Source organism: Hippopotamus amphibius, chromosome 6 (assembly GCF_030028045.1).
Source record: "Hippopotamus amphibius kiboko isolate mHipAmp2 chromosome 6, mHipAmp2.hap2, whole genome shotgun sequence".
In the NCBI taxonomy this organism is placed as follows: domain Eukaryota; kingdom Metazoa; phylum Chordata; class Mammalia; order Artiodactyla; family Hippopotamidae; genus Hippopotamus; species Hippopotamus amphibius.
The window spans coordinates 50,712,947-50,736,112 of record NC_080191.1 but is presented as its reverse complement, the minus strand read 5'-3'; the positions used below and the strand labels follow the sequence as shown (position 1 = coordinate 50,736,112).

General features: G+C 39.9%; 1 protein-coding gene across 2 annotated transcripts in view; it reads right to left on the bottom strand.

The window, feature by feature from the left end:
- The window catches only part of GRM1 (glutamate metabotropic receptor 1), a 401,573-nt gene that overhangs the window by 5,588 nt on the left and 372,819 nt on the right, over positions 1-23,166 (bottom strand). Inside the window, exon 8 of one of the 2 annotated variants that reach the window (XM_057740284.1) lies at positions 11,580-11,640. The exons of the other annotated variant lie outside the window; for it this stretch is intronic. Within the exon in view, the coding sequence (XP_057596267.1) occupies positions 11,580-11,640 (61 nt within the window). Of the gene's footprint in view, positions 1-11,579; positions 11,641-23,166 lie in introns of those variants that run through there. 2 annotated transcript variants of the gene reach the window in all.

Here is a 23,166-nt window from a genome sequence, read left to right as displayed (position 1 = left end):
GGCTTCCTGACTTCAAACTATACTACAAGGCCATAGTGATGAAGACAGTATGGTACTGGCACAAAAATAGAAAGGACGATCAATGGAATAGAATAGAGAACTCAGAAGGAAGCCCAAACACATATGGGCACCTTATCTTTGACAAAGGAGGCACGAGTATACAATGGAAAAAAGACAGCCTCTTCAATAAGTGGTGCTGGGAAAATTGGACAGCAACATGTAAAAGAATGAAATTAGAACACTTCCTAACACCATACACAAAAATAAACTCCAAATGGATTAAAGACCTACATATAAGGCCAGACACTATAAAACTCCTAGAGGAAAACATAGGCAGAACACACTATGACATCCATCAAAGCAAGATCCTTTTTGACCCACCTCCTAGAATCAGGGAAATAAAATCAAGAATAAAGGAATGGGACCTCATGAAACTTAAAAGCTTTTGCACAGCAAAAGAAATCATAAACAAGACTAAAAGGCAACCCTCAGAATGGGAAAAAATAATTGCCTATGAAACAACGGACAAAGGATTAACCTCCAAAATATACAAGCAGCTCAGGCAGCTTCATACCAAAAAAGCAAATAACCCAATCCACAAATGGGCAGAAGACCTAAATAGACATTTCTCCAAAGAAGACATACAGATGGCCAACACACACATGAAAAGATTCTCAACATCACTCATCATCAGAGAAATGCAAGTCAAAGCCACAATGAGGTATCACCTCACACCAATCAGAATGGCCATCATCACAAAGTCTGGAAACCACAAATGTTGGAGAGGGTGTGGAGAAAAGGGAACTCTCCTGCACTGTTGGTGGGACTGTAAGTTGGTACAGCCACTATGGAAAACAATTTGGAGGTTCCTTAAAAAACTACAAATAGAACTACCGTATGATCCAGTAATCCCACTCCTGGGCATATACCCAAAGAAAACCATAATCCCAAAAGAAACTTGTACCATCATGTTTATTGCAGCACTCTTTACAATAGCCAGGACATGGAAGCAACCGAAATGCCCATCAACAAATGAATGGATACAGAAGATGTGGCATATATATACAATGGAATATTACTCAGCTATAAAAAGGGATGAGATGGAGATATATGTAATGAGCTGGATAGAACTACTGTGGGAAGACATTCGGGAACCTTTTTGATGTGGGCCCAGCGATGGGATTCTTGAGCAGTGGAGGAGCTGAGGATGCGGGGCGTGGAGACTAATATCACCCTGTTTGGTCCTGAAGGATGGCTGGTTAGCCAAAGACGGGTAAGATTCCTCAGAGGAGGAACAACCTAAGACAGGCACAGCCGCAGAGGGGCCAACAGGGTTGGTGCATAGAACCTTCCTTATATCACCGTGTTTGGCCCTGGAGGATGACTGGTTAGCCAGAGACGGGTAAGATTCCTCAAGGGAGGAACAACCTAAGACAGGCACAGTCGCAGAGGGGCCAACACGGGTGGGGCACAGACCCCTAATATCTGAGAGAGGTCTCCTGCCCCCAGGGCTGTTTTGCTCTCCACCCCCAGCTCAAATCCACACCTGCTCAACTCGGACCCAGGAAGTAAACAAAGATAATTGCCTCAATCATGTGAGGCCTTTGACTGTTTATGAGTGTAACCTGAGAATGTTAGCCCACGAACTCAATAAAAGCAGCCTGGGATGAATCAGCGGGGCTCTTGATCCGAGAGGTCTTGAGCCCCCCGGTCCCACTTTTCTCTTCAGTCTGTGTCTGTGTCTTCTTCATAAGCTTGCGGCACCCGTCACTCACCTCGAGTCGCCGAGCTGGTCTCGGCAAGTGGCGCCCAACGTGGGGCTCGAAAGGCTTGAGTGACGAAGGTTCACGGAAAGTGAAATTGATAAAAGTAAAGAATTGGGAAGTGCCGTGAAGCCCCCAAGAGGAGAGTAAGAGGCCTCTGAGAAAATCCTGCCAGTAAGTAAATCTCTTGGGTAGTCTATGTTCGGGGTAAAATATGGGAAATAAAAGTTTAGATTAATATCGACCAGATGTATGCCTGTTACGGCAGCTCCTAAGGGCAGGTGGAGTAAAAAGCAAGTGAAGGTCTTGTAAAAAGCAAGTGAAGGTCGATTGTTAGAAATTCTGTAAATAGTTGAGAATATTGTATGTGGTTTCCTTCTTTAGGCTAACACTGGGTTTATGTACTTGGGGATAAGGTTGGGAGCAAACTTAAAAAACTGCATTCTAAAGGGACTCCCGTACCAGGTTCTGTTTGGTCAAATGTGGTCTCTAATTAAGTCAGTATTAGAGCCTCTATTAGCGCCTCTATGGGCTCCTGAGGGCTCAAATGATAGCTTTGATGAAGAAGCCGGTCCGTCAGAGGACCGATGGGCATGTGCGGTGCCAAACAAAACTGAAAAACAAAAGGGAATACAAATGGCTGAGGGATTAAGACCCTCGGCTCCCTTACTTGTGGAGGAGGGCGAACTTCCTATACTGCCCCCTCCTCCACCCTCTTTAATGCCACCTGGGGGAGCTTATGCCTTTCCTGTGTCTATAGGACACTCAGTTTTATCACCCTTACAGAAGGGCATTTTGCAGGCTAGACAAGAGGGAGATCTGGAAGCTATGCAAATGGCATTTCCAGTGACTATTCATGAAAGGGTGGCACCTGGAGTGGATCCTAATATTCCTAATAGAATTTATGAGGACTATCAAGCGGCAGATCACTAATGCTGAGGCTGCTGATACTATTTTGCAATTATTGGCTTTTGAAAATGCAAATACAGATTGTAAGAAGGCCATTGGACCTATGAAAGGAAAGGGAACATTAAATGATTATATTAGAGTGTGTCAGGGAGTGGGAACTGAGAGCTTTAAAGCAACAATGATGGCACAAGCTATGGCTGGACTGAAAATAAATAACAAATTTCCAGGGAAATGCTTTAACTGTGGTAAACAAGGACATACAAAGAAACAATGTAGGAAGAGAGTGGATAGAAGGGCTGTTAATTTTCAAGATAATATAATCAAAGGGCAAAAACAGCCTGGACTTTGTCCAAGATGTGGAAAAGGATTTCACTGGTCAAGCCAGTGTAAATCTAACTTCCATAAGGATGGAACCCCTTTGTCGGGAAACTAACAACGGGGCTCACTCCTAGCCCCGCAACCAAAGGGAGCCTATCAGATCTAGAAACAGACAGAAGTGGCCCAATACTCCGCAGTGCCATGGAATTATCACCAGCCACAGCAGGCAGCGCAGCCTTAGACCTTCCTTGTGCAGAATCTATTATTATACTGCCTGCAGAAACTCCAACATTGGTCAGAACAGGAATTACTGGACCTTTGCCAAAAGAAACCGTTGGCTTAATACTAGGAAGGTCTGGTTTAACATCAAAAGGAATTAGAATTCATACTGAAGTGATTGATAATGATTATACTGGAGAAATTAAAGTGATGATATCAACTTCGGTTCCATGGAAAGCCCATCCAGGTGATAGAATAGCACAGTTGCTTATTCTGCCATATTATAAGATTGGCAGTAGTACAAAAGTAAGGAGAACGAGAGGCTTTGGAAGCACAGGAGAGGCCGGAGTTTTCCTCTCTGAAAAAATTTTAGAAACACGCCCAACGTGCTCAGTAACTATAAGTGGGAAAGCTTTTAGAGGATTAATAGACACAGGTGCTGATGTTTCAATTATAAGCAGTAATCATTGGCCTTCTCACTGGCCTACTTGTCCTGCAGACATTACAGTGGTGGGTTTAGGTAGAGCTCATGGCTTGCAGCAAAGTGCTAAAATATTGCCTTGTATTGGCCCAGATGGGCAGCCAGCCCACTTACAACCCTATATAGCAGACCTTCCAATTAATTTATGGGGAAGGGATTTATTGCAACAATGGAAGGCTGAAATCCACATTCCAACGATAGATACTTATAGTATGCAAAGTCAAGAAATGCTAATAAATCAAGGATATCAGCCAGGGTTAGGTCTTGGTAAATATCATCAAGGGAAACTATTTCCCATTCCAGCTGAAGGTAATGCAAATAGAGAAGGTCTTGGATATCAGTCTTTTCACTAGTGGCCACTGTTCGTAAAAGCTTACTGCTTCCCCCAGCACCAATCCCATTGACCTGGAAAACTGATACACCTGTATGGGTTGAGCAGTGGCCTTTAACCATAGAAAAGTTAGAAGCTCTAACAGAATTAGTGACTGAACAGTTAGAAAAAGGACATATTGAAGAATCTTTTAGCCCATGGAACTCTCCAGTATTTCCAATAAAGAAAAAAACTGGTAAATGGCGTTTATTAACAGATCTCAGAGCAGTCAATGCAGTTATACAACCAATGGGGGCCTTACAACCAGGCCTCCCATCACCTAATATGATCCCTGCTAATTGGCCTTTAATAGTTATTGATCTGAAAGACTGCTTTTTCACCATTCCATTACATCCCAAAGATAAAGAAAAATTTGCTTTTTCTGTGCCTGCACTAAATAATAAAGAACCTCGAAAAAGGTTTCAATGGAAGGTGTTACCTCAAGGCATGTTGAATAGTCCTACTATTTGCCAGAATTTTGTTGCTAAAGCCCTTGAACCAGTGCGACTAGAATTTCCTAATTGTTATCTTATCCATTACATGGATGATATCTTGTGTGCTGCTCCTAATCAAGATTTACTTACTTCTGCGTATATTAGCATGCAGCTTTGCCTTGATAGAGCAGGACTTAAAATAGCTCCAGAAAAGGTACAAATGCATAGCCCATATCAATATTTGGGCACAATAGTTGATAGAACAACTATTAGACCACAAAAGGTGGAACTGAGGTCAGATCAAATCCAAACTCTTAATGATTTGCAAAAACTCCTAGGAGATATTAATTGGCTTCGCCCATGCATAGGGATCCCCACCTATGCATTGTCTAACCTATTTGCTTTGTTAAAAGGAGATTCAAAATTAAATAGTCCAAGAACTTTAACATCAGCTGCTTTAGAGGAACTAAAACTTGTAGAAAATAAAATTCATTCTTCTCAATTACAGAGAGTAACTGTTAATCAGCCATTGCAATTAATTATATTACCTTCTCCTCATTCACCTACGGGGATATTAATGCAAAATGAAGGAATTGTGGAATGGTTGTTTTTAGCAAATACTATGGTAAAATCCTTGTCACCTTATTTAGAATTATTAACTCAGTTGGTTCTGAAGGGAAGAACTCGAAGTAAGCATTTAATTGGAACTGACCCTTCACATATAATTATTAATTTAACTACTAAAGAAATTCAGGCTTGTTTCCAAAATTGTGTAAGTTGGCAAATTGCCTTTACTGATTATATTGGGAAAATTGATAGGCATTTTCGAGCCTCTTCTAAGAATGTGACTCATTTTAATGATGCACAGCCGCTGATATGGTGGCAGGACCCATTGACTAATATCTGGTCATCAGGAAGGTTAATCACATGGGGAAGAGGGTTTGCTTGTGTGTCACCAGGACAAGGCCTGGAACCTGTGTGGATTCCATCTCGGAGAATTAAGCCATATCATGAGCGTTCCAAAGAAACGCCATCTTGAATGGGATGTAGAATCCCCGGAGATGAACTTTGAAGGTCTGACTTTAAAGTCAACTAAAATCACAGGCCTTTTGCCACAAACACGGATGCCATACCAAAACGCAATTACATTTGTTTTCAGGTTTGAGCTTTGGATACTAAGTTTACTAATTATGCCATCCCTGATAGACCTTTGTGTGAAATAAAACGGATATGGGCTGACAGACAAGATCAGATTCTTTGGGATGTTTGCCGTGGGATGGAGGGTGTGATACTACTTAATGGTTCCTATGGAACAGTATGAAACTGGTCCCCTAAGGGGCATGCAGTCTCTAATGGTTTACACCAAAAAAAACTCCTCCTGCAATCCCTATAAAAGGTTGTGATGGCATATACCAGTATTGCCATGCACTCGCCCTATCCCATCTTATGGCTTAGGATTGGATTAATACTTCCTTGGCCTCAATTAGAGAATGGCAGAGCTCAAACAAAAATATGGAAACTTCCCTTAAGTTTAAGAACATTACAAATCTGGAATGGCCATGATGCCAGTGACACATCGGCTGGGATATGGAGTGGATGGTCTCACACTGGACATACAACAATTACAAACTAAAATAACTCGCATGCAATATGATTTTTGCAGTCTCTACACCAAATTTGCTACTTTACAAAGTATAGCTGATGGATTAAAAGCATTGCATCCATTGGATTGGATAAAAGGCATGAATAGCAGTCTCCTAAGCATTTTGATACTTTTTGTTGTCTTTTAATTATCCTATGTTTAAGTTCTCAGGTGCACAGGAAGAACGCTCCAAGGATTGACGGAAAAAGAAATAACTCGAATAGGCTTATCTTCTCCTACAGGCTTATCTTCTCCTACGAAAACAAAAAGGGGGAGATGTGGGAAGACATTCGGGAACCTTTTTGATGTGGGCCCAGCGATGGGATTCTTGAGCAGTGGAGGAGCTGAGGATGCGGGGCGTGGAGACTAATATCACCCTGTTTGGTCCTGAAGGATGGCTGGTTAGCCAAAGACGGGTAAGATTCCTCAGAGGAGGAACAACCTAAGACAGGCACAGCCGCAGAGGGGCCAACAGGGTTGGTGCATAGAACCTTCCTTATATCACCGTGTTTGGCCCTGGAGGATGACTGGTTAGCCAGAGACGGGTAAGATTCCTCAAGGGAGGAACAACCTAAGACAGGCACAGTCGCAGAGGGGCCAACACGGGTGGGGCACAGACCCCTAATATCTGAGAGAGGTCTCCTGCCCCCAGGGCTGTTTTGCTCTCCACCCCCAGCTCAAATCCACACCTGCTCAACTCGGACCCAGGAAGTAAACAAAGATAATTGCCTCAATCATGTGAGGCCTTTGACTGTTTATGAGTGTAACCTGAGAATGTTAGCCCACGAACTCAATAAAAGCAGCCTGGGATGAATCAGCGGGGCTCTTGATCCGAGAGGTCTTGAGCCCCCCGGTCCCACTTTTCTCTTCAGTCTGTGTCTGTGTCTTCTTCATAAGCTTGCGGCACCCGTCACTCACCTCGAGTCGCCGAGCTGGTCTCGGCAAACTACAATCTGTCATACAGAGTGAAGTAAATCAGAAAGAGAAGGACAAATATTGTACGCTAACTCACATATACGGAATCTAAAAATGGTACTGATGAACTCAGTGACAAGAACAAGGATGCAGATACAGAGAATGGACTGGAGAACTCGGGGTATGGGAGGGGGCGGGGGGTGAAGGGGAAACTGAGACGAAGCGAGAGAGTAGCACAGTCATATATATACTACCAACTGTAAAATAGTCAGTGGGAAGTTGTTGTATAACAAAGGGAGTCCAACTCGAGGATGGAAGATGCCTTAGAGGACTGGGGCAGGGAGGGTGGGGGGGACTCGAGGGGCGGGAGTCAAGGAAGGGAGGGAATACGGGGATATGTGTATAAAAGCAGATGATTGAACCTGGTGTACCCCCCCCCCAAAAAAATAAATAAATAAATAAATATTTAAAAAAAAAAAAAAAAAGAATGCACCTGCCAATGCAGGGGGCATGAGTTCGAACCCTGATCTGGGAAGATACCACATGCTGCGAAGCAACTAAGCCCGTGCGCCACAACTACTGAGCCTGCGTTCCAGAGCCCACGAGCCACAACTACTGAAGCCCGAGTGACTAGCGTGCTCCGCAACAAGAGAAGCCACAGCAATGAGAAGCCCGACAGTACAGCGAAGAGTAGCCCCTGCTGGCTGCAACTAGAGAAAGCCCACGTGCAGCAATGAAGACCCAACGCAGACAATAAATAAGTTTATAAAAAATAAAATAAAAAATAAAAATTGGCCAAAAAATATAAAAATAACATCTATACAAAGCAAAATTAAAATATCTTAAAAAAAAATAGTAGCCAACAGACTTCAATAATCTCATATTTGAAGGTCAAATGCAGTAGTGTTTGAAGTTAATATCTCAAGTGGCTAAATATATTTATTACTATTGAAGGAACTGGAGGAAATCACTATGAGGCCTGGGAGGAACTAGAGGCGTGGAGGACGATATACACTGAGAGTCATGCAGAGCTAAGCGGGTGGAGGGCTGCAGTTCCAGTGCCAACATGCTTGGGATCTTTCTTTGGGTTTTCTTTCATTAGATAAGTATCACAATCCCCCCAAACAGAAAACCCAATATTTACAGCACTTTAGAGAATAGTTGGAAGTGGGTGGTGTAAACAGATTAGTATATCTTTGGCATTGAGAGTGATCCTGTCTGTTTTGTTTGTTTCAGTAAGTACTAGTTACATCTTCAGAGTACACTGCTCTCTGCTCCAGAGAGGTCTAAAATGGGAATAACAGTGGGTGGGTGTTTGCGATCAGGAGGAAAGCATCCTGTACAAGCTGCCTGAGAGGGAAGCTTGCACAACACCTGTCTCCCTTATGTCTAATGCAAGTCTTTGCTGCTAGGCTTGATATCTGCACAACAGACATAAGGATGGCATCCAGAGAGCCCAGACAAGGTGAGACCTTCCCATGAGGAGGGAAGTCTCACTCCTTGGGACCTGAGGAGGGTAGCATTTGTTTTCTTTGAAAATGAAAATGGAAACAGGAAATGTCATTAGGTCACAGCGTGGACAGAATGGCTCACCAAGTAAAGAAAACAAGCCACAGCTATAGGCTTGTGGATGGTTCTGCTGTGGCCCTGCAGCTATGGCTAGGACATGTGGCCTTTCAAGAAAGGTGTGGTGCTGCCCTAACCAGGACACTCCAGATGGGATGCCAGGCTGCCCTGTCCAGGTATCTCACCTCCACCTGGTTCAGCGAGCTGGTACCAGAATGCTATTTGAATGGTGATTCTTGTAGCACCTTTGACATAGGAATTATTTGAAACCCTTTGAATCAGACTCCTGTTTTCCCAGGCAACTCCCACTGACTCCAGTTTTCTTTCTTGAAAGCTTTCCAGAAAAATCTGCATATTCAGTGTATATTCTTTGGAAGCTTAACACATTTAAAATTTCTCACCTTATTGAATCACAACTTCTTGTAAGGTAGAGACTCTCTGAATGTGTTGGTGAAGACAAACACTTTCTGATATCATGAGAACATGGTACTTTCTGCTAATATTAAATCTTAAATGACGTGAATTTTATCCATCTCCTCTTTGATTCTAACCTCATCACAAGCTAATCAGAAAATTATTTGACTTGCTGAAATATACAATATCACAAAGTTTAAGTACACAGTCCCTCCTTTTAGAATCTTTAGATCAATCACATTGAATATCCTAAAGTTATATGATTCAGGATAAAAGCCAACATAAAGAAAATCAGTTTGTGTTTATTAAGCCTTGTGCTTTCTCTGATGCATTAATAAAGAAAAAGACATCCACAAATAAAATTACCTCATCAAGGTCAATGAAATACGGAAGAGCCCATAAACTTTGGGCATAGAGTCTACTGTCTTGAGAAAACTGACAAATCTATTTCAAACTAAAGAGTAGAATTCTGATGGTTACTAAACTTTTTCTAAGTACATTTTAAATGGCCTTTGGCTCAACCTAATCATTATTGCTGGCTGAGGAAAGAAATTCTGGTGCCAAAGTTTATTTACGACATCATGTTGGTACCACAGCATTGTTTTAGCAGAGGTATACCAGGTGTAATTATATTTCTCCAGGAAGTATAGATGAGCTGAGATTATGTTCCTTGTGAAGAAAGTTCAAGTCAAGCACTATCATTTTTTTCTATGCTCCATGCTTCCAGACCTATAATTTTAATAGCAAGTCTTGATGTTCTTAGCAATACCTGGAGTCCTCACATTTGCCCTGTAAATATAGGGCAGTTGCATTGCAATGCAGGAATTACTCATCAGAGACAGGAGAGATTTAGGCAGACCATAATGATCCAGTAGGCAGTTTTATTTCTATCACTAGTCCCTTTGCCTTGCTTGTTCACAAAAGCTGTGGAAACCGAAGGTCACAAAAAAACATACTTTTTTTTTTTTTTTTTTTTCAGAAACAACCAAGGCTAAAAATAGCATCTTAGTCTATCGTGCACAACTTGGATGCTACCAGTCTCTTCCTGGTCTTTTATTATCTCCAGAAAGAAAACTTGAATAGATCCTATTTCAAAAGTTCTTTCCAACCAACCTGTTAGCTTTGCTGACTGCTGCATTATTTTTTGTCACCTACCAAGGGTGGACTCATGTTCAGCCTCTGTTTTTGCTTTCAGGCACTCACCTTTAAGTCATGAAATGTTAAGTGACTCTCCTTTTTCTCTGGCCCTGCTGTCATGACAAGACAAGCACATCTACTAGTCCCATCAATCCCTTTTGACAGGCAGCCAGCAGCTGTCATAAGCAGGATGTCCTTACTGTGTCCTTGATCAGACTCAACCCTGGGTGCAAGAAACACTCAATGCTTTTTGACTTGGGAGAATTACAGAGAATGCATCCAAGCAGACTAGACTGGCTCTGATCTAGATGTGCAGAGTCCTCCCAACTACCACCTATTTTTCCCTCTAAGTCAGTATGATTTGATTGAGACAACACTCTTTCTATTGGGGCCTTTCCAAGGATTGTCAGAAAATAACTTCCCAATGCACTCCACTGAGTGAAGAGAAGAAATGCTAGGGCCCCATTCACTGGGCTCCACGGCCAGGTTTAGTAGCAAGCATTTGAACAAATTGGGCTCTTCTCATCTGAAGAGTTATTCAAGCCACAGACACCTCATCAGTGAGCTCCCTCCTGCTGCAGGAATGTGTACCTTTGACTCTCCCAGGAGTTTGAAGGGCTGTAAAGGAACAGCTGAGAATGACCACAGACTCCGTGCACAATGAACTGAACATGGTCTATGTTCTTTTGTTGACTTAAAGAGACACTGTCAAGATCTAAAGGTCAAAAATTGGACCAAACATGCACCGTTTTTATCAGATGGAGAAAATCTGATAAAAGCACTCAGAATTCTGGGGAAATAACTACTTTTTGTTGTTGTTGTTGTTGCAAAACTCACTTCTTGTGGGACTCACAAAACTTTTGTTTTGTGCTCCCCAGGGCATAGGAGACACCCAGTAGAGGCTCATACTGGTGTCCACCCAATCAAACTGACATTACAGAATTCTTCTGTAAGTTCAAGTAATGGCTTTTGCTTTAATGCAGACAGGATCATATCAAACATTTGTGCGGCAGCAAAAAAAGGCAAAGAAAGAAAAGAAAAGAAAGAGCTCTGTTTGCCAAGGAGGAGGTGACAAATTTGTGACGGGGAAAATTCACTTTCAAGCTTGTGAGTGGGAGTCACAAACAAAAGTGAACCTGTAGAATGGGAAAAAAGAATGTTGCATCTTGCATCAAAATATAAAAAAGCAAAAAGACTAACAGCTTGACAGTGTCCTTTTAAGAACGATGGACAATCGGATTAAGGCAGTCGTGCAAACCATGGCACGTAAATGGTTCCTCATTCTTGATGACATGCATCACATCTGTTTCCACGTTAGAAAGTAGAAAAACCCAGGAGAGAGAAAGCAAGGGGCAAACCACTATATTTTCCATGCAGCTTCTCTTACACATTCACTGCAGTGTGGGGGTTTTCAAAGCTGCACATGTGCCGACGGACATTGGCCGGTGGGCGAGAATTCTGGCTGCCTCTTCCTGAAGATTGAAAAGAAAAAGATACCCAGTGAGTGAGTGGTTATACACGTATATAGAGATGGCGATCACACCACTCAGGCGGTGCCTGGGCTGGGGCAGGGCCGAGCCTGGCTCCTGAGCCTTTTTCCATGTCACTGCCACCTCCACATCCTGAATCTTCCTTGTGCAGCCCAGTTGCTTCTCACTGCCAGGCTCAATTCTGAAAGTCACATCAGTGGAGTGCATTCTTTCTTTTACCTTGTGGGACCATCTCTTTCCAAGTGGAAAATGTTTTTTCTGCTGCGTGTGTGTCTATCCCAAATTGGCTCTTTTCCCTTCACTCTTGACACCGTTCTTTATTCTTGGAGGCAGTGGACTCCATCTGAGTTTTCCCACCCACCACCGCTCTTAAAGGATGCCTATGGATTTAAGTCACTACACTGTGACTTGTAGTGCTACTTTTACTCTATAGTATGTTATCATAAAAGCATTGCTGTCACTTCACATAAAGTCACATGTATCTCTTTGGCCCTCACAAGATGGAATATATCTATTGGTGGAGAGAAGGGAAGTGGCAAGAGATTGAATAAGCCTCCCAGCAGGGAAGAACGTCATCTCATTCCCTGGTTGGATGTCTCCTTATAGAGAACAGAGTGTGGGTCTGGTAAGGGGAGAAGAGCCTTGACTTGACCTAACAAGGCTGATGGGGTGGCCATGTGCAGGAGGCCTTTCCAGCATTTATTGGAGTGAGAATACGTGGGTTTCCCACAAGTTAAGGAAACGTGAGTTTCCCACTTTAGAAGTTGGTGGGGTAAAGCCATCTTAGTGTCACTCCACGTAAGAGGCAGCCAATCACAGAAAAGAATTTGAGGAAGAAGATGCTAAAGGTCAGCCATCAGCAGGTGCTGTGAGTGGTGTGGATAACGTGGCAGTCATGGAGTCCCCTATAGGGCTTTCTGAAAACTCACAAATGTCCTCTGTCAATCATCCTTGGGCCACCTACCCCAGAATCCTGGTGACAGTCACCCAGTGTTAATCAAAAGAGGACCACAACAGCTCCAGGCAAGTCAGAGAACTTTGCCAACTCTCCTATCTCTTTTTCCCATCAAAACAGGCAGAAGGGGGGAAATTCACAAGAGGGAAGAGGCAGAGATATTTCAGGAGCAGATCATGTTTTTCCCAGTCCAAGTCTTTCAGGCTGAGGCCTGACGTTGTTCTGGGAAGGAGAGATGTGAGTTTGAGGTTTGAAACAAGAATACAGTGGAATATCTTTTTAATACCTGAAAGCAAGGAATCTAATCTGAGTGTAGAAGGTGAGAAAAAATGATTTTTCATAGCACAGTTGAAGGTGAAGGAGAAAAAATAAAATTGATCAATCTGTATATTTCCATCAAGTTTGGGCCAGTCAATAAACCATTTGAAAGTACGTGATCTACCCAGAACAATCTGAAATCCTCATTCAGAGATAAGAACTTGAAACACCTTGGTATAATTTCATTACTACTGCAATAATTCATTTACTTCAGAAAATTAGACAAAGAGATCATGTTTGCTATTGAATGAACCAAAGTAATACGACATTCAATATGCCTGCCTGAGATCACAAAGATCTTGCAAACAATGAAAACATTAGTAGTAGATGCCCAGGAATAAAAATATGACATTTGAATATATAATGAAGTTATTGGTAGAAAAGGGCATTTCACCTGTAAAATAATGTTAGAACAACTTCATTTCTCATGAAAGAAGGCAGAAAATACACCCAAAGCATTTGGCTTTGCCTTACTAAACCGCATGCATCTTCTTGAATCCTTCAGTTAATTCTCCTTTAGATAATGTCTGTATGTGGCCTGGTCCAGTGGTGCTGGGAAGTCAGGACCTTGGCAGGGCTGGCTTCCTGGCCCTGTGATCAATACAGACACACATTGGGTCTCCCATCAGAAGGTCCCTGCACTCAGAGTTTAGTGCTCTGTGGTCATCCTTAGGAAATTCGTAATCATTTTATCACTTAATTTGTGTTTTTGTAAGTTTAATTTGTGTTTTGTAAGCCCAGTGATCACTGCCACCCTCCTCCCCTGCCAGGGGACTGTGGGCACAGGTGTGGGACAATCAGATCAGGATCGGGGCACAGGCCCCATAACGTCTCAAGGCAGCCAATGGCTGCGGCCAACTCCTCCTTGAACTGGCAGGTCTGTTGTGCATTTGGCGAGTAACACAGCAGGGGCCAGCCTCTTGCTCATCCTCCATACAGGTACCTTGCCGGTCCCTGTGCTGTTGTTGCAATACCCTTGGGGGTTGCAGGTCTACCACGGGCTGGGGCAGGAGGCACCTGGAAAGGGCAGATGCCTGGTTCATCTTCTCCATGGCGTCCACTCAGTGACCGGCTGGAGGGGAAGCTGGCAGCCTGAGGCTGCCGCGCCTGGCAGGGCCTGCCCTTGCCCGTCACATATCCCACACAAGGGAGCACAGTGGTAAATGGCAAATAGAAAACAAAATGACAGCTCCAGAGAGGGGCAGTAGAAGAAAGGAAAGGGTTTTATATTTTAGTGCCTTTAACATTTTTCCCTCTATGTTTTCAACCAGGGGCTCGGGGTTTTCATTTTGCCTTGGGCCATGCTAATGATGTAGCTGGTCCTGTCTGCTGGGGTGTATGGATGATGATGAAAACCATGGGGAACATCTTTACAGCTTAGAGACTTGACCTGCTGACATTAGCATAGGTACACACACTGTGGCCTGAGGGACAGATCAGCACTTGTGTTTTTGGGGACAGGGGCAGGAAGCTCTGTGGCCTCTCCAGCGGACTTGGAACTACTCTTGCAATTATGGACAGTTCTGTGGTTCCTTTGAGGGTTTCAACCACATTGACAAACTTCACACAGTAACTCCAAGCAATCCCAAAGCCCCCTTTTACTATTGATTGAAAAAATTACAGCATCTCCTTCATGATGCCATTTCTTTAGTCTCTGACTTTGACTTTGTATTGAAGTGAAATGTAAATGATCTATGCATACAGATGTTACTTTTATGAAAGAAATGGATTAGTAAAGTTTAGAGGTCAAGACTGAAAAATCTGATTTCAGAGTGGCCATTTTATCAACTGCATAAAATCTGAGAGAAGGAGCTGGACTTCAGGGTATTTTTAGCAACTGTAGAACCATATATTCAACCAACCCCAGAGTCCGCAAGCCAGAGTAAAAGCTTGGAGGGAAAATGCAGCATATGGGGGCTTGTCAAAAATAAGTCCCAAATCTGTGCTGAATCTTTTGGCAGAAACTGTGGATTTAATGAAACCCCAGAAGTTTAGTAAGAAAGATACATCTTCAATTACTTCTGAAAAGGCAAAGCTTTTTTTTCTTTCTTTTCTTTCTTTTCTTTTCTTTCTTTCTTTTTTTCTCCTTCCTTCCTTCCTTCCTTCCTTCCTTCCTTCCTTCCTTCCTTCCTTCCTTCCTTCTTCCTTCCTTCCTTCCAAGTCCTTTCTTGGTGTGTGTATATCTTCTCCCATCTATTCCTATTGTCCAAATAACCTTTCTTTGTATAAGAGACTATTTCTCTTTGAGTGTACTTAGTCCCAAATGACTTTGCTTCTGTGTATTATTTGCTTTACAGCAAGTCACCCATGCATTGGTTTCTATGCTAAGAATGATTCTTTATGTGAACTTGAGAAGTTTTTACAGACAAGTTTTACTCATTACAGCATACTAATAAGATCGAGGAACAAGGATTCAGGAGACCAGATACTCTCCAACTGTGTATTTGCCTCTTTCAGACTCAATTTCTCATCCATAAAGAAAGATTATTGAAATAGTACATGTGAAAATGCTTCCAAATAGCAAAATGCTATCCCAGCTTAAGACATCTCTATTGGAGGAACAAAGGCAAAGAAAAAAGACTGATATTTTAAATCTCAGTGTGTATTTAGGTTAGACTAATTCATAGTATCTCAGACTTCATTTTGTTTTACTCATGGATTTTAACCACTTTCCTTATTCAAGAATTTCAATAATATCTAGTAGAAAATAGTTTTCTCTTTGGAATTTTTTTTTCTAGCAACATTAGAGACATTGAGTGGATGTGTCAGCAGCAGGTAAAAGCTAGGTATAGAGTCAGGTTAGCTGTCTGTGCCTGAAGTTGCATGTCTATGACAGGTTTGTAGGTGAGTCTTTTAGCAGAGATAAAATGGTCTCTATAATTCCAGATGGTCACCATGGAAATAACGTGGCAGCTGTCCAAAGTAATCATAAAGATTGACAGCAACTATTCAAGACCATTTTAGCAGAATATATCTTTTTTTTTGTTACAAATAAATAGGATAATTTGTGCACCTGATTGCTTTCCAAAGGCAAATGCATTTTTTTCTATTATCTGAATTTAAATATTTATTTCTCAGCATTCATTCATCAAAGAGGAAAATGGAGCTCTGACTGCATATGCAGGCCCTCTGTAAATGGTAATCATTCCACTCTTCCTTTTAATACATGTATGTCTAGCATAGTACAGTAAGGGTCTTTATAAAAACACAATGCAGTATAAAATATTGCTGTATTTTAAAATCCTTAATTGTAAAGATTTCTAAGTTAATAAGAGACTATAGAGAATGATTTAATAAAATTCAGTTCAATTACCATCATAGATTTGTCAAATATTAACATTTTGCTTTATTAAGTTTCTTTTTCTTTTGAAAACATTAGGGATATATTTGAAGCCCTCCATACATTATTCTTAAAACTAATCCTCTCTTTTTCAAGAGAAAATTTGGTACATATCATCACTTGACATATACTAATACTTTTACAACATGTATAGCCGTATGTGTTAATAAATAACATGTGATAGTGTTTAGTGTATTATCAGATTTCATATCCACAGCATTACACTATATTTCCATTCAGCAATTTGCCCTTTTTGAACAGTATTATGTTAATAGACATAGCTCTAGTTCATTCACTTAAACTAAATGGAATAAATACCTTGCTATCGAGAATATAATCAATTCTTCTACTGATAGCATTTAGGTTGTTTCCTACATCCTGCTACTTTAAGCAATACCGCAGTAAACATTCTTGGTATGTCTCTGCGCACAAGAGAGCTTTTCTATCTGTGGACTGAGAAATGGAACTGACGCATCGCTGTGAATGCACATTCGTCTTTCCCCAAACTGCTCTGCACAATGTTTGCACAATGTACACTGGTATGGGAGAATTCCTACTATTCTTTCCAATTCAGTTTGTTTTTCAGACATCTTTAAGACTGACTTTCTTACAAAAAGTTTTTTTAAATATGTAAATATGGAAACAATGCTAAAATGAACCCCCATATCCCTGTTAACCAGCTTCAATAATAATCAATATATTTGTGAATCTTGTTTCATCTATAACCTGCCATTTATTTATTTTAAAGCAAATCTAAAACCTTATGTTATTCCACCCGTAAAAAATTTAGTATAATGCCTACAATATAGGTACGCATTTTTATAATAAAAGGAAAAAATATTGTGACACCTAAAATATATTAATAGTGATTCCTTAATATTTGAAATTAAATTTTTGATATTAAATCTTCAATATTTGAATTTCTGATTATATCACGTATTTTTTATTTTACTTTCGATTTTTAAAGCATTATCCCAATAAGATCTGCACATTGTATTTTGTTGATGAGTCTTATATGTCTTTTTAATCTATAGATGTTCTCTCTTCCTTTTTGCTTGCTATTTATTTGTTGAAGAAACATTCAGATTATGGATTTTATGGATTGAGTCCCTGTAGTGTCATTTAACATGTTTCTCTTTACCTGTATTTCCTATGAATTGATAGTTAGATCTGACGTCTGAATCAGCTTCATGATTAATTGTATAGGGATAATAGTTTGTTAGAGGTGGAGTTTTCTTTCTGTTATACTACACAGAGAAGCACACAAATTGGGTTTTCTATTAATCACATTAAGATTGATCAGTGGGTTCATAAAACTCCCCATCAATCTTTCACCTAATGGTTTTAGCAATCATTGATGACATTATATAGGTCAATTATTTTATTACAAAACTACAAAATGATGCTACTATCATTCTATCACCCTTTCTGTATTTGTCAACTAGATTTCGTTTTAAAAGAAAAACTTATCCTTACCAGCTATTTAAGTCCTCTGAAGTACGTTTCAAACAGAAAACACAAGCCAAAGGGATGAGTCTTCTTTTCTTTATCAACACTGAGAATAATGATTCAATTTTCTAACATCCTGCAACAGTGATCAGTGTATCAGCTGTAGATCTATTTCTATTATCTGTTTCCCTTGTTTTTTTTGTTAAATGGTTCTAACTTTTCCATGTGTAAACATGTTTTATATCAGATAAGACATTATAAAAACATAAAATAAGATTCTGTAGAGGTTCTAGGTGGTGTTATCTCTACCAGACTTGCTTCATCACTTTTTTCTGCTAAGCAGATGGGGACAGATCAATTTAATCCAGTCAAAAACTGAGCTGAGCAAAGTTGTTTTGCAATTTGTATAGGAATCAGTCTACCATAGGGTATATCCCTTCAAGACTTTTAACAGAGCATCTAGCTGTATACTAGTACAGCTCACTTGGTGGGTCTTTATCTCCTCAGTGTTGAGAGACTGTGGGAGATTCTGGCTGGCTTTTCAAAGACTTTTAGTTTAGATGGCCTCCTGCCACACACAACTTCAGAATTAGGCATGTGTTTTGACAGGGAACCCATATCAGGTGTTTGAGAATCTTTGAGCCTCCAACCTTGTCAGTCCAGCTTCAGGTGATTGCTAAAAGTCTTTTCTAGTCTGTCTCTACAGCATTGAAAGATTCCATGAAAATAGACTCTCCATGTCAGAGGTGTTTGGCTTATCTTTTAACCTTTCTGATCCACCCAACTGCAGATATCATCAAATGTTTTGAGGGAGAGGCTGGACATATGTTGAAGCCTCTCATGCCTTTCATCTTATCCCTTCAGCCTCCAGTGACTACAAGAGTTCTTCTGCCTTCTCTCCTCCCTCCATTGACTCTCTGCTTGGGCCAAGTCTGGATACTCATCCTCTTGCCAGAGCCTGGAATTGGCAGATGCCCCCAGCGAAATGCATCTGCAGATCATCTGCTTGCTTCTCAGTTCTCCTTTTTCTGATATTTTAGTCTCACTAATCCCTATCACTTCAGCAGCTCCCTGAGGCTGAATAAAAGATAGTTTTTGTCTTTCATACCTGTTTTCTAAACCTAAAGTATTCTTATTCTTCACAACATTTTGCACATATTTCCTTCAGAATTCTAAAATGTTTATCAAGTTCGTGACCACACTGCAGTGTATATTATATCTTTGCATCTCTCCTGTGATCCTTTTCACTTATTATATAAGTTATTGGTGTTAATTCTTATCTCCAACAATAGGCAGGTCATAGTTTCTGGAGGGCAGGATCCATGGCTGATTTACCATTGTGTGCTACTTTATCCCCTTTTCACCTACCTCAATTTTTGGAAGTAAAAGGAAACCATGTAATTTCTCATGCAAACTGATTGCTTTTAAGAATAAAGGAAGTGCTCTTAAAAATTATGTTATGACAAAAGGCATAAACCAGGACTTTCCTGGGCATACAAAGAGACATACGGCCATCTCTTTACAGTAAATGTTGAACAAATGATTGAATAAACAAAACAGAATGAAGAAATATTCCTAATATGAAAATAATTCAGAAATAATCCTGAGCTGCTTTGTCACTTTGGTAATTGCAGGAATATCAAAAGCACTTATTATTTTTGTTACTAATTCCTAAATTAATTTTCATACTCAATATTGACTGTCATAAAATCTCCAGCAAAATTTACATTAAAAAATAAAATGTTAAAAATAATGTGTTTTTGTATTTGTGTGTGCAAAAACTAGACTATATTTAAAAATGTTAATGGTGGTTTTTCTCTGTGTATTGGTAGAATTGTAGGTAATTTTTATTCGCTTTTTTGTGTTTTCCTATATTTTCCAAATGCCCCACAATTAGTATTTATCACTTTTTAAAATATGAAAAATGAGCAGTAACTGTTATTACAAAAAGAAATTTGTAACATATAATTCAGAAGTAAAATTCCCTCTTCTTTTAGCTTTTACTTTATTATATGGGAGTTGTGAATGTATTTTTTTTCTGCTGAAAAAAATTAAAGTAAAAATTCTAAATATATATTAAAATATATGAGGAGCTACTAAGGAGAAATATCAAATATAAATTATAGAATTTGGAAAGTTATACTAATATTTAGTATGCACCGAAGTCTTTCTTAATTAAAAATTCTGCAGTAAATTTAGTCTTTATACTGTAAATAAACTCTTTCATTGTATGTATATTTTCAATGTTTATTCTCACATATAGGCATCTTTATTAATGAGAAAGTAAAAGCTCAAAGTTAGACAAAAATACAACTTAAGTTACGTAAAAGGAAAAAAAAAAAATGCCCCTCTATGTTTCCAGAGAAATTTTAGATGCCAAACTGCCAAAGTGAGTCTTTTTATTTCTCTCTGATTTATCACAGAGAGGGAAAGAAAGAGATGATGAAAGCAACTTGCCAAAAACTAAAATCTTCACCTCAGGGTGTTTACAAAAAGAAATTATTACTTTGGTAAGAAGCTTAAAATTAATGACAAAAAAAAAAAAGGATTTGGATCGCTTGAGAACTTTGTGAGGCTTTTAATATTCTTGGCTAAAGTGCTAATATTAGATATATTTTTCCACAACGTTTATTTTATGCCATCATTTCTGTTTAAGCAGAGGCATTAATATCACCATGTTACCACCCAGCAAACCTGAAAAGAAACTGATAGGCAATTATCATAGAATTTCTTTCACAGTATTAGAAGTACAGTCACCATAGCCCTAAAGAAATCTTCATTATACCATAATCTATTGAGAAAGAGGAAGGGGAGATATTAAAATTGGTATAAGAGGACTTCTGTTTCCAGCTAAGATGTAATTCCTTGGGGTAAACCAGCTCTCCCACTAAGAACAACTAGAAAAAAAACAGATAAAATATTTTAAATAACAATTTAAAGATATCAGGAAGCTGTCATGGCAACCATAATCCAAGGAACCAATGAGTCAGAAAGAGAAGTTCAGAGAAGTAAGCAAATAATCTTCAAACTATTTTTCTCATTGGGACATTTGATGATTCTTGATACAGAAGAATGGATTGAGAGTTCAGGCAAAGGGTCTTAAGGGTAAAGAAGCAAGAAAAACAAAAATTTACACAGCTATAGACACAAAAATTTGAGCTCAAGCCTTCCAAGGCAGCCAGGACTTGAAGAGCCAAGACCCTGAGGAGAAAGAGGGTCAAAAAAAGTGAGACCAACACTTGGTGGGTTTCCTTTAGAAAATTTTGCAAATTTTAGGTTGCACAAAGCACAGGACACAAAGCTAAGCAGAAAGCTGCTGAAAATCCGTGAAGTTTTAGAAAGTCTGACAGCGCTGAGGAATCAAAAGAGGAGTTAAAGACATCTAAAGAATGAAGAAATGGAGTAAACAGTGAGGACTCAGGTTCTTAAAACCCCATCTCAAGATCATTATCACCAAGAAAATGCAAATTAAAACTATAGTTAAATACTACCACACACCCATTAGAATGGCTATCATGTAAAAGACCCATCAACACAAAATGGATCTCATACATTCTTGGCAGGAGTGTAAAATGACAAAATCATTGTGGAAATCTCTTTGGAAGTTGCTAATAAGTTAAACATATACCTGCCTTATCATCCAGTAATTCCACTGCTAGGCATTTACACACAAGAAGTGAAAATTTATGTCCATAAAGATATACATGTATGTTGATTGTGGCTTTATTTGTAATATCGAGAATATGGAAATAGCCCAAATGTCCATCAACAAAATAGATTAAATAAATTTTACTATATTCACACAAGGTAATACTACTCAGCAATTAAAGAGAATAAACTATTGATACATGTGGGAACATGGATGAGTCTCATGTTGCTTGAAAGGATGGCTCATAATGTACATACAGTGAAACTATTTTAAAAAGGGGAGATTGGGAGAGCATATACAAACAATTTATTTTAACTCTTCCCAGGAATTAATTGGTAGTGGTAATATTGTTAGCCATTTCTATGGCTATTGTGGAACATATTGTAAGTATAACGTAAATGTATACTTCTGATATATTTCGAGTCTATCATCTGCTTCCTTGGGGACTAAGATTCTTATTGTGGCACAAATGTAATGTATATGTAGTACCTGATAATACATGAAGTGGCCATGAATTTCTGAATCAGAAAAGCTGAGAACAGATATAATAGGGAGGCCATGGAACATTTATTTTAAGCTACTTCTTAAGACCCACCAACTACACCATTCACTATCTTAGAACAATATTACATCATATGAATATGGCATGTTCACAGGTAGAGTTTGGTAAGTAGAATGTGAGTATTGTCATCTCCACTGTTAGAGGTAAAATAACTGAAGTCTGTAGAAAGGTAAATGTGAGAAACATAGTGTGATCATATGGACCATATGGAGTGCACATTCCTAAGGAAGCATCTTCCCAGGGATGGACCAGGACCCGGTTCTCAGACTTGCAGTCATTCTTCCCATCATTCACCACCCAGGTAAATATCATAGCACAACTTATTTTGTCTGCCCAATAAGGATGATATATCATCCAGGGTAAGACTTATATTAAACAAGCTCATATAGCAAGATTTTTTATAACAGAATTTCAATTTCATTTGCAATAGAAAATAATGTACAGTATTTGGAACACCAAAATGTCTGTAAATAGGGGAAGACAATAATTAATAGTTTCTTGCTTACTGGGAATCAGAAGAAGGGGTAGAGGGTTACAAGTTTCAATACTTAAACATTTGATGGCTAAGCCAATATAGTCTGCCTCATCCTTTTAGTCTTAGGGATCACCTTGTCATCTGGACCTAAATTTTCAGAGCCCAGGGGTCACCATCCCCCGTCTCCACATCAAAGAGGTCTATGGCCACTTTCAGTGTTTGAGGAACTGCTCTTCTCTGCTTTTGTGTCTGATCAGTCTCCCTCTCTTATAGATGGGTCACATTTAGATGTGATAATACATTTAATCTGGTAACAGTTCAAATATTAGAGGCTTTGGAGCTAAACCACCTGAGGTGACTGGTCATCTCTATTTACTCTAAATTTTGTGAGCACCCTTACTTTCACTTTTTTTTTACTTCTTAAGTATTTCTCTGCATTCACTTTCTGCACTCCCAACTGTCAAATCCCTAGGTCAGGTGACTGTAATCTCCCAGGTGGACCCTGCAACAGCTTCCTCCCAGAGCACCCAGCCACCCCTCTTGCTCTCCTGCGTCTTCCACACTGAGGGTGGAGTACTAGCTCTAAAACACATTTCTCACTAATCACAGGCACCCCTGCTTTGTGACTGTGGTGCCTTCTATTGTTCGGAGGATGAGATCCACACTCAGGCCCCGCATGTTCTGATCGTAGCCCACCCTTCCTGTCTACTTATCATACTTTCCTTTATTCTCACTTCCAGGCATCCTGGAATTGCTTCAT